General features: G+C 36.8%; 2 protein-coding genes and 1 non-coding gene across 3 annotated transcripts; all 3 read left to right on the forward strand.

The window, feature by feature from the left end:
- Window positions 1-1122: 1122 nt before the first annotated feature.
- Window positions 1123-23532, forward strand: LOC140143058 (kelch repeat and BTB domain-containing protein 2-like). The gene is made up of 2 exons (XM_072165109.1): window positions 1123-1215; window positions 21307-23532. Exon 2 carries the CDS (start codon window positions 21667-21669, stop codon window positions 23500-23502), a length of 1836 nt encoding a protein of 611 aa, XP_072021210.1. The 5' UTR covers window positions 1123-1215; window positions 21307-21666; the 3' UTR covers window positions 23503-23532.
- LOC140142986 (kelch-like protein 32) lies at window positions 9176-11107 on the forward strand. Its single transcript, XM_072165013.1, has one exon. The coding sequence runs from the start codon at window positions 9176-9178 to the stop codon at window positions 11105-11107; it is 1932 nt and encodes a 643-aa protein (XP_072021114.1).
- On the forward strand, window positions 11677-11749 carry Trnav-cac (transfer RNA valine (anticodon CAC)). Its single transcript has one exon. It is a non-coding gene; the product is annotated as a tRNA-Val (tRNA).
- Window positions 23533-27472: the final 3940 nt, after the last annotated feature.

The raw sequence follows: 27472 nt of genomic DNA on the forward strand, positions 1-27472 counted from the left end.
CTACATGCACTTTAAGAATATATCATTAGATTTATATAATTTACTTCGAGGACTGTTATATATCAAAAATTGAAAATATCAAATTTTTATAATTTGTCATAAAATTTGTATTATATTGTGATTTTCAAAAATGAAAATTATTTGAGATCAGAAAGACATGCTTCGTATTCAGAATGCAATTCGATAGGTCTGAGGTGCTCTCATGTCCCACAGAAAATACTGTCGAAACGCAATAAACGCTCATTTTAGATCCCTTAAAGGAAGCATACAAAGCCATTTTTTTTGGACAAATAAGTGAAACATACATGTAAGGTGAATGGACAATATACTTTGCAGTATGAAAGCACACAAAAGCTAATGAAAATACGAAATACAGATATACATTTATATAAAATTATATATAAACTGAATATTATGTATATTATGAGGTAAATTTAGAACCAATAACTTTAACATATTTACAAAGGTCAATAAGCACCATTTTGTCATTTGAGTTGAAAATTTCAAATAATTTGGTATCATTTGACTGCTTGAGCAGATGTGGATGTAAATATTTATTTCTCTCAGAGTTGAAGAAATCACATACAAAAAGGTAGTGGAATTCATCTCCAACTACATTGTTTTGGCAAAGATTACAAGTTTTGGCGTCATTGTCAACACTAAATCTATTTAAATTGTTAGGAAATTTAACGTTTCCACATCTCAGTTTGGCAAGTAAAATTCTAGCCTATTACTAAAATCTAATTCTTTGAGGTAAAACTCAAAAGAGAGTACATTTTTAAAACATTTATAATTAATACAAAATCTATTGTTTTGAACATCGCTCCACCAATTTTGCATATCAATGTCTTTGACTCTACAGCCTAAAGCATTTTTTAGCCAAATAGAATTGTGGTGATTTTGAGAATTCCAGATATTGCTGAAACCACATTGGTCCAAAGTATCTTTGATTTTACAGATCCACTTGGATGACTGAGTTTAGCTTAAAGGTCAAAGGGATTCCCCGACCCACGACTTCAACTTCCGGTTCCGGCTTCATAAACCCGCGAAACACAGCATACCATATATCTGTACCTGTATCTGTCTTGTTACGTACAATCACCATCTCTGGTTGTCGCATACGAAGGAATGGCAGAGAATATCGTAGGATTACGAGTGGTTTATCAAAAGAATCTTCTTTTGAAGTCCTGTTAGGAATGATCTACTTAATTTTTAGTAAGTTTCTGTTGTATTCTGGCGACTGGTTAAAGTTAAAATGTTGTACTGCAGATCATCAACATTTTTAAGCTTACTGATTCATCACGCATGGTTATGCACAAATCAATTGTAGTCCCGGCCCCCCAGGGGCCTGGCAATAGCGGGGTCCGAGCCGGGACTTGGCCAGGGATTCACTCGGTCGGACATCCGGGAACATTGTCCCCTTCGTCCCCTTTGCACAAGCGCGCCCATAGCAACCAGCTCGAGAAAGGGGAACTGCACATGCGCTGCACATGCGCACACTGGTTTTACAAGGCTATTTCCCCTTTGTGACGTCAGCCCGACCAAGAGAATGTAACAGCTCAATGTGTCCCCGCAGTGCGGGGACGTAGTGGGGGAGTGTACGGGGATGTAATGCCTCTCAAACATGCCAGGTCCGGGATCTACCCTGAGTGTTACCGGGACGTAATAGAAGAGTACTCACAACTGTGCCGGGTCGTATGCGGGGGGAACACTAGCGGGGACTTTGAACATGGTGCACCGGGGCTAGGGGGCGGGGACTTGGCAGGGGATGTACACAGAAATAGTGCCCCGCCCTGCGGGGACTAAGCCGGGACTGTAACATGCATGCATGTTTGTAACAGTTTCCAAAATTACATCCCCGGGTAGGTCCCTGTTATCCGCGGCCCCCGGGGGGCCGGGACTACAATTGATTTGTGCATTAGTAGTAGTACGTTTTCAATATTAGTTACTTACATTGCATGGTCGGGACGGTACTTTTTTTGCGAGCTCGCTCAGCGCTTATAGGAATCTAGCGAGTAGATTTCTTGCAACATTTGGCTTATTTACCATCCAATTTATATCCTTCAATGTACCTGTATATCGTTAGCATATCCAGCGCAGTCAAAAATGTTTTTTGAGGTTTCTGATCGTCACGATGAAACACTTTTTAAATTTTTACCAGCCATTTTGTTTCGTTGTTATCGACGTCACCAATTAGTCGATAGTCTCGCCCTCAGAGTGCAACATGGCTGTATCGCGAACATGACTTGACGACAGAAACTGGCTGTAAATGAGGTGGGTCATCATGGTCATCTCGTGACTTACATTGTTTCATCACCGAACACGCTCGTCAGACGTAGGGGGGTCAACGGCTTGGAAATTACCTTTTATGTATCAGAAATACCAAGTTTAATTTACTTGGATACATTGAATACTATGAATCTTTTGCAGATCAGATATGTGAGTACCAATTTAATATAAATTGACTGAATTGCAAAAAAAATTGTTGAAATGTTTGAGCTGCGCAAAACGTTAAGTGTGTAAATCCCATTGATAGACATGATCACATTTTGAACATGTGAGGGCGGGCTTCATTAAGCTTAGTTGTGATCCAAGATCCTGTCTTAACTGTGTAATCCAATGAATAGGAAAATGAAGACAATTTGGATTTTGACCCTCAAAACTCCAACCTGCATGATTTTTAGAAAATCTGCATTTGAATAATATTTGATACTATCAAGTAATGAAAGCCACATTTCATGAAACATTTGCGAAAGTTTTGTAAAATGGCCCTTCATGCTCAAAAATTTAGCCATAAAATACATACACACATGTTATGACATACATATGTAGGCAGCCATTGATAATGCTGGGCACACACAATTTGGCCCATTTTGGGACATTCAGGCGAGCATACTTTTCCTCATAAGGCCGTACAAAATTAATGTTTTGGTTCTCGTCCCTCCTCCTCAATTTCTGGGATTTGTCAGATTTTTTTTTTTTTTAGATTTTTCAATTATTTTAGACTTTGGAATGATTTATGAATTTTTCATACATATAAATAAGTTTATTAGAGAACAAGGACCACTTCCAAGTCTTTTTGTGGTACTCTAGGGGGTTTATACCTCAGAATCTCACATTTGAAAAAAAAAAAAAGAAAAAAGTGCCTCATCGTTTCCTCGAGCACTGTTGGAAAAGACCGAAAACTACAGACAATGCTGATTTTACACTGAAAAAAAAAACACCCCTCCCTCCCTCATCAATTCATGAAAATGCTCCGGACGAGAACCAAAATATTAATTTTATACGGCATAACATTGCTAATTATAGGCCTACAATACATGATTGACCCCTCATTTTTAAGTTAAATGATTCTCTTTTTAATGAAAGCAATTTTAAGATGAATTTATTAAATTTCAAAATTTTATGAACATGCCTACCATTGACACACAAAATGGCAAAAGCTAGTCTCTGTGTACAAACAGCGGACACGAGGCTGGCAAGCGAGTCTAACGGATGCATGATTTGCATAATGCTCATGGACTGCAGTTCCAAATTGTAGACTATGAAAGGTGCATAGACGACACATAGATCCCGGGGATGGGGGGGTTTACCCCCCCAATATTTTGCCAGGGGTGGTGGTCCATACAATCATTCCCCCAATGTTGATGCCTGTATGTGGGTTTCTGACCAAATTAACCATAATTTTAGCCCCAAACCCCAAAATTTTACACACAAATTTATTCCACTTTTGAACAATATTTCATCAGTTTAGCTTCAAAATGACAATATTTTTCGCGCGCTTTAAGCGCACATTTGTACTACAAACTTATTATGTCGCCAAAAGGTGTCGGATTTACTATATAATCTATATCTCAATAAAAAAATTCCAACCCCATCCCCCCCCCCTATGTCAAAAAGAAATCTACGCCACTGGAAAGGTGAATTCAAATTTGCCATCAACATTCAAACTGCATCATTTCATATCAAATTAAAGCCCTTGAGTAAAGAAAGCCAAAACTGAAAACCGTTTGGTCAAAGCACTTTCTGAAGCAAAGTTATATCTTGTCAAAGATTGACTTTCATCAAAAATATTCAGCCAACATGTAATGCATCAATTAAAAAACAAAATAGCATAGTGTTATGATAGTGCAGCTTTTCTACAAAGTATGTGGAACTGCTACATGTATCACAATCCCTCTAAATTCATATGTGCGATTGTCTCATCCATGTAACAACATACATACAGCTGAAAATTGGAATCTAGGCTTATTCTTTGCCATATTTTCAGAATCTAATGTCAAATTTGAGCTATCTCCTTAATGCTAAATGCTATGGGCACCTAATGTAGCTATTTTATTCAACCGATCATGTTTTTTGTCATTTTTGGGGTCACCCTGTACCCCATGAGACATATGAATCCAATCTTACAGATGAGTAATCTCGAGACCTGTGCATGTCTGTCTATTGCAAAAAGCCAGTTAGAGTTGATGACCAAAAAAAGAAACCATGTATAATGAATCACCTGCATCCAAAGTTGATTAGCAAATTCCAAGTAAAAAAAAAACCTCCGTCTCATGAGTGACTCACTAGTATGTGATAATATATTGTGAGTATGGCTTTTGACAAAATTTTGACAAGACAAGTCTGGTTTAGATATGTAGGCCCTACCAGCTCTCCATACATTCGAAATCATCACCAATTTTCTTTTAAAACAATTGTTACTGTTAGTGAAGTTTAATGCCATAAAATCTTTGTATGTAATTTTTCTCTTGACCATTGGTTTCTATGGGAGTAAAGTTTAGGGTGTAGAAAACTCAAGTGGGGGTGTGTGTGTGCCTGTTTTTTATTTTTTTAAATTTTTTTAAGAATCCAACAAATTTCAGCCCGAATCACTGGTCAAATATTAATGAAAAAGTCACCCAAATTTTCTCCAACCATTGTTTCTATGGAACAGAAAATTGTTCAGTACAGTATGTTGTTGTTGTGAATAAATGAACATTTATTGTTCTCACAGGAAGGTCTAATAACCCCGGGCTAATAACCCAATCAATTTGTTTTTCTGACTTCCTGTCATCAATCACAATTATGTTGACAATACACCACCCCCCCCCCTGATGACACTTCCTGTCAATCAGTTTGATGGCTCCCCTCTCTTTAAAACATTGTGCATAAATACTGTTAATCATTAATGCCATCAATCTTGACATGTTGTAGCTACATCATCATGTACATGTAGGTGCTCTGTAAGACACTCTGTAGGGAATTTTGAGGGAAACATTTAAACATTGTAGTAGTTGATTTGGTTTTCTTCATTTGTGCGCTTTAAAAGACTGAAGTGATAATGATCAAGAAGTCCTCAACTTTGGAAGACAAACTTTAAGTCTATTATAATATTCAAATATGATGTCAGCTTTAAATTGTTTGTCATCTCTTACACAATCACTCGCAGGATCACATCGACATGTCCAGTGCTCATGTATCAATTGTTCGAAGTCTGTATAAGAGAATCCTGGTGCTACACAGATCTTTGCCATTAGAGCTACAAGCTGTAGGAGATGAGTACATGAAAGCGGAATTCAGAAGACACAAAGACGTCCCAACGTATGAAGCTGCAAAATTTATGGTTGAATGGAAGGTAGGTAATGATCTTTTAACAGTTACACTCATTTCATCATTTCTATTTATATTCAGTACCGGGTACCATATGTTTAAGATTTGTAGGAACTAGCGGGACACCCGCGCTTCGCGCGGGTCCCCGCTAGTTGAGTAAATGGGAGCGTTCACTCAAACAGGAGGAATTAATGAACAGGTAGACTCTTATTGAAAAGGTAAATGTTATTTTTTCTAGACCTGTGCCTTTTTGCATTTCATTTTTCTTTGCTTCTTTCTTCCTTTTCAGTTTCTTCTACGTGCATCTATTCCCCCTTTTTTTAAATAGTTGCTGCTTAGCTTGTAATTTTCCGTTTCTATATGTTATTTATTTATTTATTTATTTATTAACCCCATTGCCATAAACCTGCTCTCTAAATTCCTAAGATTTAAAAATAAGTCTAAGAGACTTATTAGAAGGACAAAACTTTGAAAAGACTTAAAATTCAAATCTTAATTAGAGTAAAATTTAAATCCATTAGATTTGAGTTTTGTCCTTCTAATAAGTCCCTGGAATTTAGAGAGTGCATTTTCTTACATTTCCCTCGTGATTTCCCATTTACATGTTATATATTTAATTCTGTTCTTATTATTTTAGCTTTCTTTTTTTCATATTTAATTATTTATTTATTTATTTTATTTGTTTTTTCATAATTTTAGCTTTGCTTCCGTATTCTTACGATTTGTTAACCCCATCCCGTATCCTAAACCATAACCCCGTACGCAAGTTGGCTATGGGCACCCGTGTACACTGTGCGTGCAAGTCAAGTAGCCGCGCGTCGTATACGCCGACTCGCTAACGACGGCGCGATTTATGCTAGACATGTGGACGCGTTGGTTGGTATAGCCTGTAAACAAACAACCGCTATATAATTGCCCGAAAAACTCACTTTTTTACTGATTTTGAGGCCAATTCTTGCCCGTTTTCAACCAAATTTCTTCACTTGCGTCTCGGTATGGTCCTCGATCTCCCGTATGAATTTGGCGACATTTGGATGAAAACTGACGGAGCCTTTGATGGACTCACATAGATACAACATTCCCCTATTTATAGTAAGATTCTATGTTACCATATTATACAGTATGTTGAGACTACTTGTACCGGTATGTTGAGCATACAAAAATTTGCACTTTGGTGCTAGAATGGCCAAATATGAGGTTAATTTGGTCAGAAACCCACATACAGGCAGTTGACACATTTAACGAGGAATGTCCTGTATGGCCTTGCGACCCCATTCAGGTGAACCCCTTCCCATTCTTATCAAAATACCTGCACCCATATCAAAGAGCAAAAACAATACCGGTAAGGGAATAAGATCTAATTTCCAGATGCTAATTAAAATGGCATGTGATCCACATCATCATCCCCCCCACTTTTCTCAAAAAAAGTTTAGATTTTTATACCAGTGGAAATAACCTCTGGTTACAAACATGTAATGCTTTTGTACAAAAAAATTCTTCCAGATTAAGTTGTTCAGCAAAAATATTGTGAAATTTGAATTATGTTCTGGTATACCCAAACAAAATTACAACACATTGTCTATGGAGCAGTGCAATGCACATAATCATGCTGCCCATGCATAACTCGCAAAATCGGAATCACCTGAAATTTTGATAATAAGCTTTTTTAGTGGATATTTACTGAAAAAATGTCATAAAAAGAGGATGCTAGGATCACGAAATACTCCTTTAAAGTATAGTATACATGTATCATATATTATAGGGTTGCAGGACTTTTTTAGCAGTTAACTAGTCAGCACAAAATTACAACAATTTGGAACTTATAATTTGAGTAAAATCTAAAGGTAACTTTCATGCCCAAGAGACACAAATCAACATATGGATCTTAATGGAGGTATTAATCTTAACTGAGCTGGCAAATGTGACAATGCAACAAATGATCACAATGTTAAGCTTGTACATTATGTACATAAAAAACAATGTCAGCAACATTAGGCCAAAAAAAATGTTTGCTTGCCCTCCACTGACTGACCCTAAATTGACCAAAATCAGTGTAGGCATGTTTTATTTTTATTTATTTTTTTTTTTTTTTCGTTTTTAGTTTATAATTTTATGTGTTTTTTATTACTTTTTCTGTGTCTAATTTCATTTCCAAGCTAAAGTTGGCAAGCAATATTTTCCTTTTAGAAGAACAAAATCAGTATTGTACATGTAAACTCATTATAAAATTTATAATTGTCCATTCCTGCATCAATGTTTCCAATAAACTTGGTGTCTTTATGCATGTAAGTAGGCAGTCATTCTAATTGAATCAATTCAATTTCTATGGTGTATCTTGTGTTTTACAAGGTCCGAAGTGAAGTGTAGATGTATCTTTCCACATGACCAATGTTCATTGCCTACAGGCCTGTACATTATCATTTTTTAAGAAAGAAGATATTTTTTCTGACCAACCCACCCCAAAAATTCCACTGAAGGGCAAGCAAACAATTTTTTTGCCTTATGTATGGATGTCAAAACAACCTGTTTGACAAACTTTAAAGTTGTCTTAAATTTGTATCTTGCTGACACAACAGGTACATTTTGTATAGTCGACTTTTACTAAAGTCATACATGTATGTACATGTAGTTGAAAGTTGACTTTTGCCAATAGTAACAGCTACAACTATATCAGACTTATACATGTTGTCGTTGTACAATCCTAATCATATATCTCTATAAAGTACGACTTGGAAGTTCAACTCTTTATCCCACCCACTCTTTCTACATAGACGATCAATACAAACACTTCCAACTACAATCAGAGGTCTCGGGTTCAACCTTCTCTAAAATCCGTCCACTACTTGCTCCTTTTTGGGGGGACATTTGTTAAAGTTTGTTCGGCTTATATAAGGCTTTTGTTACTGCGTGGAGTGCGCGCGTCAATAAAGTCCCAACTCAGGCTGGCATATATTCACATAAGCATGCGCTAATCATACATTATGCAATGCACGCCTAGCGTAAGCATTGCGTCCAACAGCCTGCGCACCATTTTATTTCAATAGCCGAACAAACTTTAGAGAGCCTGGGCATTTGCTCAGAATTTTGCAATTTGGCAATCACTCATTCGTTCTCTCTATTTTCTGTTTATTTTATCCCTCAGAATTATGCAGACACACTAAGTGAACAAGTCAATGCTGCACTGCCATCATCTGCAGATCAGAAACCAGTCAATGTTGGACAACATCTAGACAACTCTGTATTGGACAGTTTTAAACAACAACAATTAGAACAACTGTACGAGTTAGCGAAGGAGACCAATAAGCCTTACATGCCACCAGACCAACAGTCATGATATGCACAGAGAAGTGTACTAGGTTATAAGGTGTGTGTTCTTACCTAGACAAGTTAACGGATTGCTCTCTCAGGACTTGGTAAATCTGTGCTTGACGAATGTAAATCCGTCAAAGCAATTGCTTAACTTGGCTCGGAAAATATACATTTTATTCCATATTTATACAGTGCATTAGACATTTATTTGCATGTTCTATGTTGCTTATTTAATTTTGATTTTTTTAAACATCTTACTCTTGTTGATGGTAAGATGGCAATGTCAGTTCAAGACCAGTGTGTAAAACAAATGGGAGACCCATCCCACTTGTCTCATCTCTCATTAGGACTTAACGAATTAAGACGTCAGACAGCCTTCTGCGACATCACCATCATTGTTGGAGATCAAAGATTTTCTGCTCACAAAGCAGTTCTAAGCTGTGCAAGTGATTACTTCCAAGGAATGTTCTCATCAGGGTTTCAAGAAAGTACATTGAGAGAAATAACTGTTCCTGGATCTGAAGAAAGCTTTGCCCAAATCTTGGACTTCGCATATACAGGGCACTTCACTCTCTCAGTAAAAACAGTTGTAGGTATTCTACAAATGGCCTGTTACATGGTTTTGAACAAAGCCGTAGAATTATGTGCTGAGTACTTGAAAGATGTCAAAGATTCGCTTGCAGTAGAAGACTGTTTTGAGATCTGGTCAATTGCAAGCAATCATAATAATCTCTCAGAAGTTGCACAAATATACAGAAGCCATGTTATCCAGAACTTTCTGAAGTGTGTTACATCAAGAGCATTTCTGGAGAATTCCACTGCAAGTGTCATGATGGAGATCTTAAGCGATGAAGAAATAGAGACTGACACCACGACAGAGGAACAGATTCTGCAAGGAACAGTGATGTGGCTGAAGTATGATTGGGAGCAGCGTAAAATCCATGCTGTTGATCTCCTGCAGGAGATACGTCTTGGTTTGGTGCCAGTTGACAGACTCCAGGAGATCCTTGGTGATGAGCTACTGGCAATACCAGAGTGTAAAGAAATGATGAAGGAGGTTGGCAAGTTGAGTGATATCATGGATACAGCTTCACCCCAATTGATGAAGAGTCACCCAGATTTGTTTGCGACCAGAAACACCATCACAGCTGCAGTATGTGAAAATGTAAATGGTGGTGAGTCGGGTTCTGTTATTTCAATAAAATGCAGTACCGAAACAGCATGTTACAAGCTTGCCAAACTGGGTGATGTACCAAACAAATTTGCCTATATACCATCAGATCAAATGGAATATTGTATTGGAATACTGGTTACCGATGCTGGTCATTTGTATGCAGCAGGCGGCCATCGCTTTGAAGAGTTTAGCGCAACAAATCGACGGATATTTCAGAATTACGACTGGATTGCCGAAAACAATTTCTTTCGATACGATTCTGAGAAGAATGAATGGATTGTCCTCCCACCGATGCTTCGAATTCGACACGGTCCCCTCATGATGCAGGTAGATGAATGTATTTATTCAATCGGTGTAGCGGAAAATGATCCTGACATGATGAGCATAATGGAAAGGTATAGTTTTCCAAAAAACAAGTGGGAAGTTGTTAGAAAAGAGCTGGGCTTTACTGCATTTAATGTTGTTGAGGTGCATGGAAATCTGTTGGTGAAAGGAGTATTGACTTTCGACAAACGTGTCGGAACACATTCCACAACAATAGGGCAAACCGTCAAAGTTTTTCTGTACAAACCAGCCAAAGATCACTGGTTGAATGTTTCTTCTAACACAAAGTTGGAGAAAATCTCACACTTTGTCGAGGTTGACAATATCTGTTACCTAATCACGAAGTCTGACCAAGTGAAGAGGGTTCTTTGCGACTTTGAGAGTGACATGCCTTCAGTTATGATTGCACAGACTGTGAAAGAAGATACGGATGCTTGCAGAGCAGTTAGAAGAGCAGACCAGACTGAAGATCAATTCACATTTGACAAACGCAAACTTGGTATGGTGCCAATGCCATGCAAGTGTGTATCCCATGGGAAGGGGAAACAAGCAAATGCCAGTGTAGATAGCAATGTTGATAGCGATAATGACAGCGATCATGCTGATAGCGATGCTGATAGCGATGTTGATAGCGATGCTAATAGCATTGTTGATAGCGATGCCGATAGTGATTCTGATAGCGATGGTTTCGTTTTTGTCTGCACCTAGGCAAAATTGGGCTATTTGGGGTGAAAATTTGGAAGAAAGGACCCATCATTATACCAAAATTGGCGTAGAAAAGGGGTCATTGATATATATACCAAATAACCGAAAATGTGACCCCTGTATGATCATTGCTACTGATGAGTACCCTCCCATCGACTTGGGCTTAAATGTTGGTAGGGGTGCACCTTGTGGAAACGTGATAATAAATTTTCGACAAATAAGGGCATCTGAACTGAAATTTTAACATTTTGGGGGGGTCTAGGAAACTTGTTGGGTCAAACTATAGGCTAGGGAGCCAAAAATGCCAAGGTTGAGCAAAGAGCTGCAATTATCACTATCAGAGTTTGAGGCAGATTGTGGCTAATTCTTCAAAAAGTGCATCTTCTTTCATTTACTAGATTTTTAAGCAGATTAGGGATTTCCTGTATGGATTATTAATAAAATACCTCCGATTTGGTATTGAGTGAGCCAATCTATTATGTTTTTTTTAATCTTCTGTACTGTGCATCAAGTGTGTGATCTTTCGTTACACTACATTTTTAAGCAGATTTCAGATTTCCTATGGTGACACCGGCGTGGTGGCCTAGTGGTTAGGGCGTCCGCCTCACGATCAGGAGGTCGCGGGTTCGAATCCCGGCCGGGCCATACCAAAGGCTTTAAAAATGGTACCTACTGCCTTCTTGCCAGGCGTTTGGCATTGAAAGAATGGAGTAGGGAAAGTTAAACACATGGAGCTACTGTACCATGTGGACTAACCCCCTGCTGTAGCTTTTCTGCTTGCAGACATGTGGCCTAGGGTTATGAAATGGAGATAAGTGCCGCCCAATGGGCCAAAAGGCTTGGGAAGGATTTAACTTTAACTTTTATGGATGATAATGAAAATTGCTTCCCATTTGGTATTATGTATGCGGATTTTTATCTTTTGTATCTTCTGTAGAAAACTATACCCTGTACTATAATCACTTTTTAAGTAAAGTCGTTTCAAATGTCCTATATGTACATTGGATTATAAATGCTTCCCATTTGATACTGAGTGTGTCAACCTAAATGGGGATGGGTGTTTATCTTCTGTACTGTGTAATATAAAGTAAAATAACATTGTATATAAATACATGTATGTTTGATTCATTTAAGGTTTACAATTTTCATGAATACTAGTATGTGGAAGATTTGGACCCCTTTCATGAAAAATGCCTCATGTGAATGAAATATACAGTGTTAACTTATTGATTAAATTAACGTAAAAAGTAGAAGTCGAGGCCCTGCGTTCTCGCATGTTACTGTCACGCTGTTGGCAGCTGTGTTCATTCAAATACAATTTCTACTAGTTTGCAAATAGTCATTATATTGATATTCGAGAATTTGTTTCAATGGAATCAAGTATAAATCTAATAACATTTCCCAAGCAGAACAGGTGATAAATAATAACCATTCAGGCATCAGTCATTTGCTGTGCTTATTTGTGACATGATCTGATCCATGGAGGCCAAAGGAGGCATATTTAAAAATTGAGTTTCTGTAATTATTACATTATACATACAATAGCCTATCATTTACTGAAAACACCAAAGTTCTAGCTTACTTGGTTCTAAAGTTATGAAGTTTTTTGATGTCTATTTTCTTACGTATTTTATTGTTTTTTGCTCCATATTTTGACCTTTATCTCAGTTTCAAATTTGCCGCCTTTGGCACCCATGGACCAGATCGTGTCACATTTACAATGTACATACATATGTACAAGAATTTGATCAGGTAATTTTAATGTTTAAAAAAAAAGTCACAAATGATGCATCTGAACAGAAATTTCATCATTTTGGGGGGTCTATTGAACTAATTGTGATTTTCTTGATCAAAAGAATAGCTAGAGAGCGCTGTTAAATATGGTCTGATTTGAAAGCATAATGAATGTTTACATGTATACATGTATCATTCATTATTCATATTCAGCTATTAATTTTATCTATTCATGAAAACCGCAAGTCAGAAGCACCACAATTTTTCCCTATTCACTACTTACCATGATTTTCAGTCACAACATGCATATTAAGAGAGAATTATACACCCTGAGATAGGAAAAGTATTTAAATTTTTGGAAAGCTTTTTACCACAGGAATCCAATATTATATGTTGTTTTAGTTATATAGAATACACTGAAGAAAATGTTTTAAAAAATGTAACAAACATTCGGTTAATAAACATTCTATTTTTTTTTCTCACCCTGTATCACATTGTTGGTCAATCCTAACATAGCAAAATTGTGCATTTTATTAAAGCTGATAGTATGGCCTGTAACAAAATTAGATTTCTTTTGAGGTGTTTCCACATAATTAAAACCAGAGAACCAGGACTCGACCACCATCTTGATACAGACATGGATCAAAAATTGGGGGTATTCGGTTTCCCTCGGAATGTGCTCGAAGCATTCTTTGTCATGCAAGCGCGACATGAATGATGGGCGCATTTGAAAGACGCACTTGATTTGACCATGTGGCGGTATAGGGGGTCCCGGTTCTCCTTCTCTAATTCTGTGGGTGTTTCATATATTACCCTATATATTTTCTTATGCACCTATATTATTCCAACTTGATTTTTGCACAGTTGGATTCCTTGGGATTCAAAAATGTATACTTTTGCTGTTATTGGGTCTGTATAGTTTTAAAGATTCAAGATACAGATGCGCAAGTATCAAAATGTAGTGAATAGTGATGAATCGCAAATGATGACCACCTCCAGACACATGGCCATATTCGCTGTCGTAGTGCACGTTAGAATATGACCGTTATACTAGGTCAACTGGCTCATGCTTTCTTTGTTAGGAACCACTGATCGAAAATGATCACAACACATAGCCTATGGCATATCAAAATTCGGAACAGGTGTATGAGCCCAGGCTTGGAGCAGGTGCACTACAACAGCGAATGTTTGATTCATTATTTAAAGGTTACAATTTCCATGATATGTGGAGGATTTGGACCTTTTTCTCATGAGATATATATGCCTCTTGCTGTGAATGAAATATTCATTGTAACCTTTTATTAAGTAATGTAAGAAGTATCTGTTTGAAGTGAAATTGTGTGTGGTGTAGTATCTTAATACTATATGGTCATTTTCACGGTAAAGGGTGTAACTTTGGATTTTTAACATTTTGATCCGTTGTGTTCTAATAAAGCCACAGAATTTCATGATTTTTGGCCACATAAGTCATCTAGTTAGCAGCTACCTTGGGTAGCATAATCATCTTCGGGAGTTACTGCGTTCAGTTTTAGCAGGCTTAAATTTACCTAATATTGCCATTTTGAAAAACTATAAAAAACAGTAACATTTTTGTAAAACCCTGTGTTTTGCTGTTTTCTTCAGTTAGTTCATGGATAATTTTTCTTATCCTGAAAGTACAGTCATATATGTTCAGTAAACACTGCCACATTAGATTTAATTGTGAACAGCCCTGTATTTTTGAGAACCGGACTTGAGATTTGTCGTTTCGAGGCTTCATTTTCCGTTAACAATTGTTAACAAACTTTGTGGGTATAGCTTTGGTTATTTCTTCACTTCTTCTTGATTCATAACAGTTGATATCTTAACTTAAAATGGGTAACAAAAATTAGTCGATTTGCAAGCTTTTAAAATTTTTATAAAATCTTGACTTCAAGGAGCCGATTTTCCGTTAACTTTTTTGAAGACTCCGAAAAAAACTGTTCAGCAAGCTTGGGCAAATATAAATAAAAGAGCTCATCCAATCTATTTATCAAAATGTAGCAAAGTAGATCCTCAAGTCACTTGTTTTTAAATCGTGGAGATATATATCACCGTTTGAAAATGGGACCCAATACAAACTTTCCGTTAACAATTGAAGCCTCCGAAACAAATGAAGCCTCCGAAACAACAATAAGGTTAATTATCATCTATGCATATCTAAATTGGTGTGTTCCATATTGATATCTGCATTGTAATTGTTACATGATATGTGATGCGATCAAGCAAAATGAGTCTGATGTCGATCAAAATCAAAATCCAGTTTTCAATATCATTATATCAGCCATTCCCAGAGCTTTATTTTGCTGAAAACCCCATCATAATTAGACTTATGGTTCCAAAGATATGGCCATTTTAGTGTTGCTCAGAACAATAAAATACAAAGGAAGTTGAATACTATTATTGATTATATCTCAAAATCAATATTCCCGACATCCGACTCATTTTGCTTGATTGCATCACATATGTGCAGAATGTCATAAATTTAAAAAAAAATTGATATTATGGTTAATGTTTGAAAAATATACTGATACCCAAGAAAGCCCGTTTCGGAGGCTTCACATGCAAATAACACCATACTTTACAAATGGGTGAAAAAATTACAATGTTATAAATCTACAATATCTGCCGCATGGAATCATTGATTCAATACACAAGAAAATAACAGCTTAGATGATCCCAACAGTGTTGTTTTCAAAAAAACTACTTCTGCAATGTTTAACCATTGTTAACATGAAGCCTCCGAAACAAAAAAAAATGACTTGCTGTGATAATTTAATTTTTGTCACAACTGAAATTCAATACTTAGAAGCAAAGCATGAAAATTGGTAATTGTGATATTTTTTACCTATTTTTTCATGTCAACTTGTAGTAGTTAGCCAAATATTTTACTTTTATGATCACCTGTGTTGTTAACACAGGTGGAAGTAAAACAAAGTATATGTCCTACAATAACAGGAGAGAAAGCATCACAACAATTGAGGGTGTAGAACTAGAGGAGGTAGATGACTTCAAATACCTAGGCGCTTGGATGAAAAGCACAGAAAGGGATGTCAAGTTACGTAAAGCAGCAGCATGGAGGGCGTGCAGTAAACTAAAGAAAATCTGGAGGTCAACTCTTACCAAGAGTTTCAAACTTCGTATTTTTGCTGCAACAGTGGAGTCAGTGCTGCTTTATGGATGCGAAGCATGGACCATCACCCCTAAACTTGCAAAGGGTCTGGATGGCTGCTACACCCGTATGCTAAGAACTGTACTGAATGTGCATTGGAAAGAACATAGGTCAAATGCAGACCTATATGGAGATCTTCCCAAATTAAGCCACAAGATCAGGGAAAGAAGAACCCGGTTCCTTTCAGCAAGTAGTATTTGTACATGAAGTTAGACATTCAAATTATTTTAGGAACCCAATCAAAACTTTAAAAATGTGTTTAAGGTTGGGAAATTTACATTGCAAATGACCCTTGATGTTAAAAATTTTCAAAATTGCAATTACAAACATAGCAAAACATGGAGTTAGACATTCAAATTATTTTAGGAACCCAATCAAAACTTTAAAAATGTGTTTAAGGTTGGGAAATTTACATTGCAAATGACCCTTGATGTTAAAAATTTTCAAAATTGCAATTACAAACATAGCAAAACATGGTATAAAATTTAACTTATATCTGTTGACTTACTTTGGAATGGGATTTCACATGTATTCCAGCTTTCATGTCATAATTTTCTGGGCTTATGTAAAATATATTTTTTTTTAGATTTTAGCCAAAATGTTATGGAAATGTCAAATTTTTTATCAGAAATCAAAAGGTTTAAGCCTTGAAACATTATTTTACTGGAATTTAAGTTGCTTCTATGCATGAGTACAGTAAACAGAAACATATTTAAGTGGTTTGAAATGTTGACCCTAAAAATCAAAGGTTACACCCTTTACTGTGAAAATGACCATATTGTATTCTTATTCTTTGTATAAATAAAGCCCCAGTACCATAGTTAGCACCCCAACAACTGTTCAAATATTTTATACATTATTGTGTGCAAACAAGTCGTCCTCTCAATTATTCTTTTTTCACATGAGATTGGGTCAAAACTGAATGAAATATTCAGTATGATATTTAATTGAATGTAAAAGTATTGTGTGTGATGTATATATCTCAATATTATATTGTATTCTTATTCATTGTAATTAGTCCCAGTACCATAATTAGCACCCCAAGAACTTTTATTTCATACATTTTGTGAAAGTGCCCCCTTTTGATTTACTTTTTCACATGAAATATGATATTTAAAATGTAAAAGTAGTAGAGTACATTCCGGGGGGGGGAGGTACTCAGTACAAATGACCATATGGGGACGTGCCGCAAACATGGGTAGCATTTTCGGCCTTCTGGTATATCAATGACCCCTTTTTCAAAGCCTATTTTGGTATATGAATGGCTCCTTTTTTTCAAAATTTTCTCAATTTGCCCAATTTTTCCTTAATCTAGCCAAAATTTTGGGAAAATATGTAAAAACTAAGACAATTTTGGTTAAATTCGGCCAAAAATGTTGGTATATTTATGGGTCCACTTCCAAAATCTCAGCGGCACATCCCTACCAAAACCAAACTTGAGTGCCCCCCCCCCCCCCCCCGGAGTACATTGTACATGTAGTATACTGTTTGAAGTGAAATTGTGTGCGATTTATTTCAGTATTATATTGTATTCTATTTATTTAGCCCCCCGTACCCTCATTGAACACTTCTTTTATAATTTACATTATTTTGTGTAAGCGTCCCCATTCAATTCACTTTTTCACATGAGATTGGGTCAAAACTCATTTATATTACAGAAAACCTATGTGGGCATGAATCCGTTCTCACAATGATTCTCCTCAACTGAAGTGACCTTTTCGATAAATCCCATAAGCCTTTGCGAGTACACCTGAGATGTCGTCATTTGATGTCAGGCCGATGCGCACATCGTTTAGCGAACATCGTTACTGCGCATTACAAGTCTGAGTCATCATGACCTCAAATGATGACATCACAGGTGTACTCGCAAAGGCTTATGGATTTACCGAAAAGGTCAATTGTGTGAATGTAAAGAGATTCTTGTAGATTTTGGAGTCTACACTCCAAGTAAATGGTGAGAATATCATTGCCAGAATCCAAATGAATTTGAGCAAGATGAAACAAAACTCTACCACTGATTATAATTGAAGACCGAATTAAAAAGACTAGTTTGACGACAGAGCAAAGGCGCAACGTGATTGGTTAATGACCTGCGCAGTACGGCATTTTTAGTCTGGTTGACAGAAAGTCATACGCAAACTAGTCTTTTTAATTTGGTCTTTAATTACAGCTATAGGTACTCTCCTCCTTTACTTGTAATGCTATAAAATGATTTAAAAAATCTAATCATGAAAGTATTTTGTGCACAGCAGATTACAGAGAATGTGTCAGTAAAATATAAATTGCCATATACCTGATAACAAAATATGTGTCAACTGCTACATAGTTCTTATTTTGTAAGCTTGTAATTTGGATGTTGATGTTGGGAATTGTATGTATGATCTCTTGCATAGTATAATGCATTGAAGGATTAGCACCAGAAGGTCTGGCAATAGCTGCCCTATACACATTTGACTATTTCTGCATTCTATACTGCGCCAATAAAGTATCCTTACAGTTACAACTGAACAATATTGGGGTAAATTTGTTTTTTAAATAGATGCACTAGCTAATCGTGCACATTATGACACCACATTGAATCCAATGTGACTTCACGAAGCAAAGTTACAAGCATTTGATTTGACGAAAGTCCAGTTTTAAAAGTGACAAACTAGCCTATTCAAAACTCCACAGACTAGACATCTGGTTTGAGAGTGGTGATGGCTAATTTATGCATTTGACTTTAATTTAAAACAAAAGGAACGAAAGAAAATTGAAACAAAAGAACTGACAAATAAAATGAAAGCTTTGAAAAGTACAGAGAAGTAAAACTGAAATAAAACTGCTTTAAATAACGCTTCATTGGAGAAAGTGTGTTGTCTCTTTGTTTCGCTTGTTGGAATCTTTTTGCACCTTGTATAGGCCAGTTTGTCACTTTTAAAACTGGACCTTCGTCTATTCAAATGCTTGTAACTTTACTTCTTGAGGTCACATTGGATTCAATGTGGTGTCATAATGTGCAGGATTAGATGGTGCATCTATTAAAAAAAACAAATTTTCCCCAATATTGTTGAGTTTGGAAATTGTGATTATTTTTCCAACTGTAAGGATACTTTATTGGTGCATTATATATTGTACACAATGTAAAAATGTGGCACCTGGCAGCTATTGCAGATAGAGCATTCTTTCCCTAAACCCTTCTTATGTATTTTTAGCATAAAATATTATGTATGTAGGAGAGAAAGTAGACAGGGGTTTAGGGCAAGAAAGCCATATCTGCAATAGCTGCCAGGTGTCATACTTTTAGTAGATGTGTACAATTAAAATGCAGAAATTATCCAAATGGCTATGGGGCAGCTATTGCAGATAGGGCCTTCTGGTTTTACAATACACTATAACATACAAGTGTTTCTATACTTTGGTTCACTTCAAGTTCGGTAGTGACATCAAACAGCCCAGCCCAGTACGCATGTGGCCTCTACGCGATTAACTTTCCACGTGTGATTCACCAGTGAAGTACACATCTACATCACTACTGAACTTGAAGGGAACCAAAGTAGATGTTTCTAGAAAACATCTGGTTATGTCAAACATCTAATAAGAAACGGTTTATACTTAAAAGCATTTGTACTAGCAAAAGTTCATTATTTGATATGTATGGGGAGAATTAGTTTCAATTGATTCAAGACATGATTCTAATAAAATTCCCCATGCAAAAAAGTTGATTCCGCACGGCATGCAAAAAAGTTGATAAATATTCATTCAGGCATGTCAATGCTTTTAAAAAAAAGTTAAATAAAAAAAGGATCAGATAATAATGATTGGACACTCTGGAATAGATATGTTTATTTTTGTGCAAAGAGTCTTATTTTACAATTACCGTATTTCGTCAAATAGTCGCCCCCCTCAAATAAACGCCCCCACCACTTTTTTCAACCAAGATGTTTCAAAAATGCTGATATTTCCATGCTATCTTGTGTAGTAAGCTTACCAAGTTGCGCACATGGTCGATAATAGCATCAATAATTTGCGAAAATCTGGATCAGAAACCCGGAAGTGAGCCAGAAGTCAGTGTTTCTAGTTCATAGTTCGTCATTTTAGCATGTGTTTTTAGTTTACCTAATGATTTTAATGGAAAATATCGTTCTAAAATTGAACTTGAATAAACGCCCCCCCCCCCTTGGGAAAATGTAACGCCCCCGGGGTCGTTTATTTGACCAAATACGGTACATTGTATGATGCTTGTAACAGAGTGACTGATAAAATATACATGCACCCACAAGTGTTCCAAACTTGCATTGTGTTTCATGCTTGCCAAATTGTCATATATCTAAAATGCTTGGCAATTGCTTACAAGTTGCACACACCTAATGTGGTGTAAACTCCTCTCCTTTCCTCTCTCCTCATCATTGAATAAACGCCCTTGGGAAAATGTAACACCCCGGGTCGTTTATTTGACCAAATCTGTACATTGTATGATGCTTGTAACAGAGTGACTGATAAAATATACATGCACCCACAAGTGTTCCAAACTTGCATTGTGTTTCATGCTTGCCAAATTGTCATATATCTAAAAAGCTTGGCAATTGCTTACAAGTTGAAAACACCTAAACTCCTCTCCTTTCCTTCATCCTCGTCATTACTCTTCTCCTTTGCTGTCTCCTCTCCTGTCCTGTCCTCTACTCTCATATCCGCTCTTTCCTCCACTCCACTCCCACCCCACCCCTCTCCCCCTACCAGTGTTCGAAATATGCCTCAAAAAGTTACAGGCCAGCCAGGCTTGACCTTAACAACTGAGATGCCAGTCAGAAAAGTTACCGGCCAATCCAAAAAGTTACAGGCCAATGGCCGGCTGACCGGCCCTATTTCAAACGCTGCCCCCTACCCCTCTCCTCTCCACCCGCTCTGTTCCTGTCCCACTCACATTCCCTCTTCCTCTTGTATTTAAGATGGATCTCAGATAATGGTATTCATTATCAGTTTTACATGCATAATATGCACAGCATATTCTTTGGCAGCTCTCAAATTTAAAATGTGAAAGAGCAGCTAATCCTAAGCAATTTGATAAAGGCACTTGGGCAATTACCGTAATTACGGTACATGGTTTTCCTTGCAATTACTTTGGGCATTCATGGCTATGGTCTCTATGCCTAAATGTAATTTCAGCCCTGTTCATTGATGTAGGCTTACAATAAACTGTTTGTTATGCATTTCCAGAATTACTTTCTTTCCAAATAAATAAATCTTGATAATCACTCTATATTTCCTTTCAATTTCTCTTTTCACCCTACTTCTTCAGATACCATAACTCAAGACTGGACAACAAGCTACCACAGATAAGAAGACAATTTATCATTGGACAAGTATCAACAACAAAATTGGAATAAATGCTCAAGTCAGCCCAGGAGACCAATAAATGTCCTATACCACCTGACTTTTTACCATCTCATGAATAGAACTGCACAAGGTCATCTGGCATACATTCTAGTCAAGTAAAGGTAACTAAATGTCTCTTCAAGAGAACATTGAATGCCATACAATCCAACATATGAACTTAGCTTTGTTGTGAGCATGTGACTTTCATTTGCATGTCAATTAAGTCTTGCTAGTTCATTTTGATTTCATAACAACTGCATGTGTTCTTGTTAATGGTATTAAGATGGCTAGAATGGAACATGACCAGTGTGTGAAACATGTAGGAGACCCATCTCACTTGTCTCATCTCTCCTCGGGACTTAACCAGTTAAGACATCAGGCTGCATTCTGTGATGTCACCATCATTGTTGGACATCAAAGATTTCCTGCTCACAAAGCAGTTCTAAGCTGTGCAAGTGACTACTTTCAAGGAATGTTCACATCAGGGTTTCAAGAGAGTACAATGGGTGAAATATCTGTTCCTGGAACTGAAGAAAGCTTTGCTCAATTCTTGGACTTGGCATATACAGGGCACTTCACTCTCTCATTAAGAACAGTTACAGGTGTTTTCAAAATGGCCTGTTACATGGTTTTCACTAAAGCTGTGGAATTATCTGCAGAGTATCTGAGAGGTGTCAAAGATAAACTTGCAATTGAAGACTGTTTTGAAATATGGTCAATTGCAAACCATCACAGTAGTCTTGAAGACATTGCAAAAATGTACCGGAGCCGTGTTATTCAGAACTTTCTGAAGTTTGTTAAATCTCAGGTATTTGTAGAGAATTCCTCTGCAATTGTCATGATGGAGATCTTAAGCGATGAAGAAATAGAGACAGACACCACGACAGAGGAACAGATTCTGCAAGGAACAGTGATGTGGCTGAAGCATGATTGGGAGCAGCGTAAGGTCCATGCTGTTGATCTCCTGAAGAAGATACGTCTTGGTTTGGTGCCAGTTAACAGACTCCAGGAGATCCTTGGTGATGAGATAATGGCCATACCAGCGTGCAAAGAAATGGTGGAGGAGGTTGTCAAGTTGATTGTTACTAAGGATACTTCTGCACCGCTATTAATTGGAAGTCATCCAGATTGGTTTGCTACTAGAAACACTATTACTGCCGGATTATGGGTAGATAAAGAGGATGTTGTCGATGATGATGATTATGATGAAGCTAGTTCCATGCTTCAATTAAAATGCAGCACTGGAACAGCATGTTACAAGCTCACTAAAATTGCTGATATTCCTGACAAAGCTCCATATTTTGATCCGTTAGAAGACAGAAGTGGTATAGACATTTTGATTACCGATTCAGGTTATTTGTATGCTGCAGGGGGCAATGATGAAGTGTGGACTGAGGATGCACCCGAAGAAATGGAAGATCATCTCAAGTGGCTTTCTGAAAACAATTTCTTCAGCTACAGTTCTGAGAAGAATGAATGGAGCGTACTTCCTCCAATGCCCAAAGTTCTGTTTTTCCCGATATTGTATCAGTTAGAAGAACATATAATAGCCCTTGGTTCAGCTGAGTTTGGTTCCAAAAGCATGATAGAGAGGTATAGCATTACCAGCAACACATGGGAAATAGTTGTAGATGACATAGGTTGTTTGCCAGTGTATACTGTGACTGTGGATGGAAACATTCTCCTCACAGGGAAATTGGTTGTACAAGGCCCCAATCGCCATGGGGGTAATGGTGGATTTGTTGTTATGAAACATGCACTGTATAAACCAACCACCAATGAATGGTTAGAGGTTTCTGTCAATAGAAGTGTAGATGAAGAAGATTCATTTGAAGTGTGGGAAGGTGTATGCTATTTTGTCACTAAAGGCAAAGACCAAGAACCGGACAAAATAAACGAGTGTATCTGTGACTTTGATAGTGATAGTCCCTCAATAGCCATTTCTCATCAGGCAGTACATGTAAAAGACAACATTTATTCAAGTATCAAAGAAAAAAGAGTAGAAAGAACAAAAGACCATAATTCAGTAGAATTCACATTTGACAAACGCAAACTGGGGTTGATGGTAATCCCATGCAAGTGTGCATCCCATGTGAAGGGAAAACAAATGTTGATTTAGATAGCAATGTCTCAGATTAACTTGGCAGAGGAAATTTCTCTTAAAAGGTTTTGTATTGTTAAGGGATCTAAAATGAGCGTTTATTGGGTTTCGACAGTATTTTTTGTGGGACATGAGAGCACCTCAGACCTATCGAATTGCATTCTAAATACTGAAGCATGTCTTTCTGATATCAAATAATTTTCATTTTTGAAAATCACAATATAATACAAATTTTATGACAAATTATAAAAATTTGATATTTTTCAAATTTTGATATATAACAGTCCTCGGTAATTATATAAATCTAATGATATATTCTTAAAGTGTATGTATGGAAGGAAAAGCCGACGGTCAATTGAAAATTTTGACCTTTCATATTGAAGATATGGATTTTTTTCCCAAAAAGACCTAATTTGTTTTGGTGTTTTGGGAAAAAAAATCCATATCTTCAATACTGAAAGGTCAAAATTTTCAATTGATCGTCGGCTTTTCATCCCACCTACATACACTTTAAGTATAAATCATCAGATTTATAAAGTTTACTTCAAGTACTGTTAAATATCAAAATATCAATTTTAATGATTTGCCATAAAATGTGTATTAAATTGGGAATTTCAAAAATCAAAATTATTTGATATCAGAATGACATTCTTCGTATTCAGAGTGCAATTCGATATGTCTGATGTGCTCTGATGTCCCAAAATAAATACTGTCCAAACGTTCATACCCCAGCCCTTAATTTGCAGTAAAAGAAATTCTTGAAAGACGAGTGGGATGCACCAGGCCGGGTGGCTATTTTGGTTAATTGTTGGTTGGGTGCGGGTAGTCCAGTAAACGTGTATAATCGGGTTGGTTTATTTTTCTACATTCCAGGGAATTTAGTCCCAGTCCAGGGCAAACGTTTCAGTAATTTAGTCATCAAATAAAACAATGACAAATTAGATGAATTTCAAAATTTAATTTGCAACAACCTCTCAAAAGTAAGTACTGTTTGATGACATGCACCAAGTATGTCGGACACAAAGTATGTCACATTTGCATTCCGCACCAAATCAGCTTTTTGTTAATTTTGTGATGATGGTCCGAGCCAGGGGCAGAGCCGGGGGAAAAACTGCACCTCCCAGAAAATTTTCAGGGATAAAATGGGGATGTAAAGATTCCTTAAAATTACTAAAAATGGGGGGAATGACAAATGGGGACAAAAATTTGGATTTGTCCCCTCACACTAAAATCCTGGCTATGCTACTCTCCGATCTGGGAAGTGTTTTGACTCAGGGTTGACAACGAATACAACATTTGATTAGATCAACCCTGATGAGGGGTGGGGGAAAATGCTTACCAGGTTGGAGCATTTAGCTATCAGGTTGTTCGGGTTGGCCCGATCGTCCAACCCGATCGTCCTTATTGTAGACAATGAATTGCAAAGATTAGCAGGGATATGTTCATGACGCAAAGAATCAAAGTTTTAAATATGAACAGCATACATGTAGAGAGTAGTGATATGAATTGGTAAGAATTGCATACAAAATATGACTCTGTGTTTCAGATATTAATTTTTAATCAAGTCCACAATGATGAAACCATCATTTTTGCACGTACATAATACATATGCATCAGCCATCATTATCGAGCGCTTTACATGCAAACATGAAGAGCCCCATCCACAAAAGTGTAAAGAGTTTTGAGCAATCATCAACACACATCTATTTTATAATACGAACAAGTAAAGCTGCAAATGAGTGTCTCAACCCCATTATCTCAGTTGGTAAAGCGCCGGACTTTGTACAATTTCATGTTTTCAAAAGTGCTAGATAGTCATATGCTAACTATTGAGTTTTTACAGTATGGTTGTGGTGTATGTGGTGTAAAGTAGATCAAAGAATATATGAATACATGAATCCAAAACCCACCCAAGTCCATGGGAAGTGATTTTGAGAAAAAAACCTGTGTATCATTTTAATTCCTTCCGTTAGATTTACCTGGTCAATATGGTAAGTTTTACATGCAAATAGGTGGGTTAACTGTATTAGGTATGACGATTAGCATTTCAGGGACTTCATGGGGTTCATTTTAAATTCTGGACTTGGGTGGTTTTTTTTAATCATACACAATACAAAGACAATGTTTGAATGAGATTACCACTAGTAAGATAATACAAAATAAAGCGCACAGTTATGTATAATGTTGATAAGCATTCTGCCATGTAATATAAACCACTCACTTTCTTTGATTAAACCCATTTTTTTTCCAAAAGTCACTCTCCAGCAATGAATGTGTTACAAGTGGACTTTTATACATACTGGATTTTAATCAATGTGTTACAAGACTCAAATTATGGACTTGGGTTGTTTATACATGCTATATTTCACATGCTCAATAGACACAGAGGATGAATTTGAGTTGTTCTTTCATACATAAGACAGGCCTATGTATAGCAACACTTTCCCATGCTTAACTCAATTTGGCTTAAGTATGGACTTGGGTGGGTTTTGTATTCATATATTCATATGTAAATGTGATCTAGGATAAACGCATTGAGGTTAATACTGCTACAAAACTGATGTACCGTATTCATTCCATTAAACGCCCATGCCTCTATAAGCGCCCACAACCCATGCAAATCTGAAACACACACACTGATGATGATAATAAATAACTATATTGGGCTTTATTTTGGACCACCCTATAGCGACACAAAAAGTGGTTAATGGAAGTATACGGTACATACGTAACAAACTAAGAGTAATTGAACCCAACCCATATGAAGCAATCAAAACTGAAGACCAATAAGTACCAGGGGTTACTCGGTACAAATAACCATATCGGGATATGCGGCAAATTTGGGTCGCATTTTTAACCATTTAATTAGTACATGAATTACCCTTTTTTCTAGACCAATTTTGTATTTTGTCAACATTTTTCCCAAAGCTAGCCCCATTGTGCCTAGAACAGTAGCAACAATTTTCAAAATTTCCCAACAATTTTTGAAAAAACTTTGGTAATTTGCATTAATCGGCCAAAAAATCAGACAAGTAGCTATGGGTCCAAATTTCTTGATATGGATGGGTCCACATTCAAGTTCTAAGAGGCACTGTGGCACCCCAAACTTGAATACCCTCCATTAAGTGCTGCTGCAATCCCCAGACCAAACAGGAAATTGATACGATAATACAGGAATGGAACCTGTGACCTTCTAGGCTGATACCCAACAAGCCTTGAAATAAGCAGGCGCCAGGAGCAAATTTGCCCTCGTAAAGCCATCCATTGCTCCTGGTCCTTGTAAAATTCACATGAACCTGCAGGAGCAATTTTCTAAAATGAATAAATTGCTCCTGGTTCCAGTTTTGCACTTGATGCAGTAGTGCTGGCATGCTGTATTGTACATGCAGAAAGGATTTACTATCTGAATATTTCCCCCGTTTCTTCAGAATGGTTTTTGACAATTTTAGTGAACCAGGAGCAATGTTCAAAACAAAATTGCTCCTGATTCTTATTTCAAGGCTTGATACCCAAACTGCTGGACTATCAGCACTGTCTCAGAAACAGATGAAACCGTAGCTAATTATGAAGGTTGATTGATTGGCCTTTTAAACTGTTCTTTTCTCTTTGTAAATTTTGTCAAATGATGAGTTTTTAAGTACAGGTGTAGCTTTGGCCAAAAAAAAAAAAGAAGCTTTTTCTCATAGCTTGTGCATTTGTAAAATTGTGCGATTTGAAAAAAAAAAGAAATGCAGAATTTTTTTTTAAATAAAAAAATGAAATTTTTTGTGGAAAAATTCAGCGAAAATCAGATTTTTTTCCTCAAAATACTATAAAAATAGTAAATACCAAGTTGGGAATAAAAAAAATCGCATAATTTCGCATTTGTTTCCAAACCACTTGTGAGCTTTGAGACAAACCTTTTTTGTTTTTGGCCTTCATAAGTTCAAAATTTAGTTTTGTGGTCACTGGTCAATGTGTTTACATGTAGCTTTTCAAGTCATAAATT

The sequence above is a fragment of the Amphiura filiformis genome, chromosome 20 (assembly GCF_039555335.1).
Source record: "Amphiura filiformis chromosome 20, Afil_fr2py, whole genome shotgun sequence".
In the NCBI taxonomy this organism is placed as follows: Eukaryota; Metazoa; Echinodermata; class Ophiuroidea; order Amphilepidida; family Amphiuridae; genus Amphiura; species Amphiura filiformis.

Excerpts from the sequence above, each read along its gene's own strand:
- LOC140142986 (XM_072165013.1), top strand. The coding sequence starts at position 9,176 with ATGGCAATGTCAGTTCAAGACCAGTGTGTAAAACAAATGGGAGACCCA.
- LOC140143058 (XM_072165109.1), top strand. The coding sequence starts at position 21,667 with ATGGCTAGAATGGAACATGACCAGTGTGTGAAACATGTAGGAGACCCA.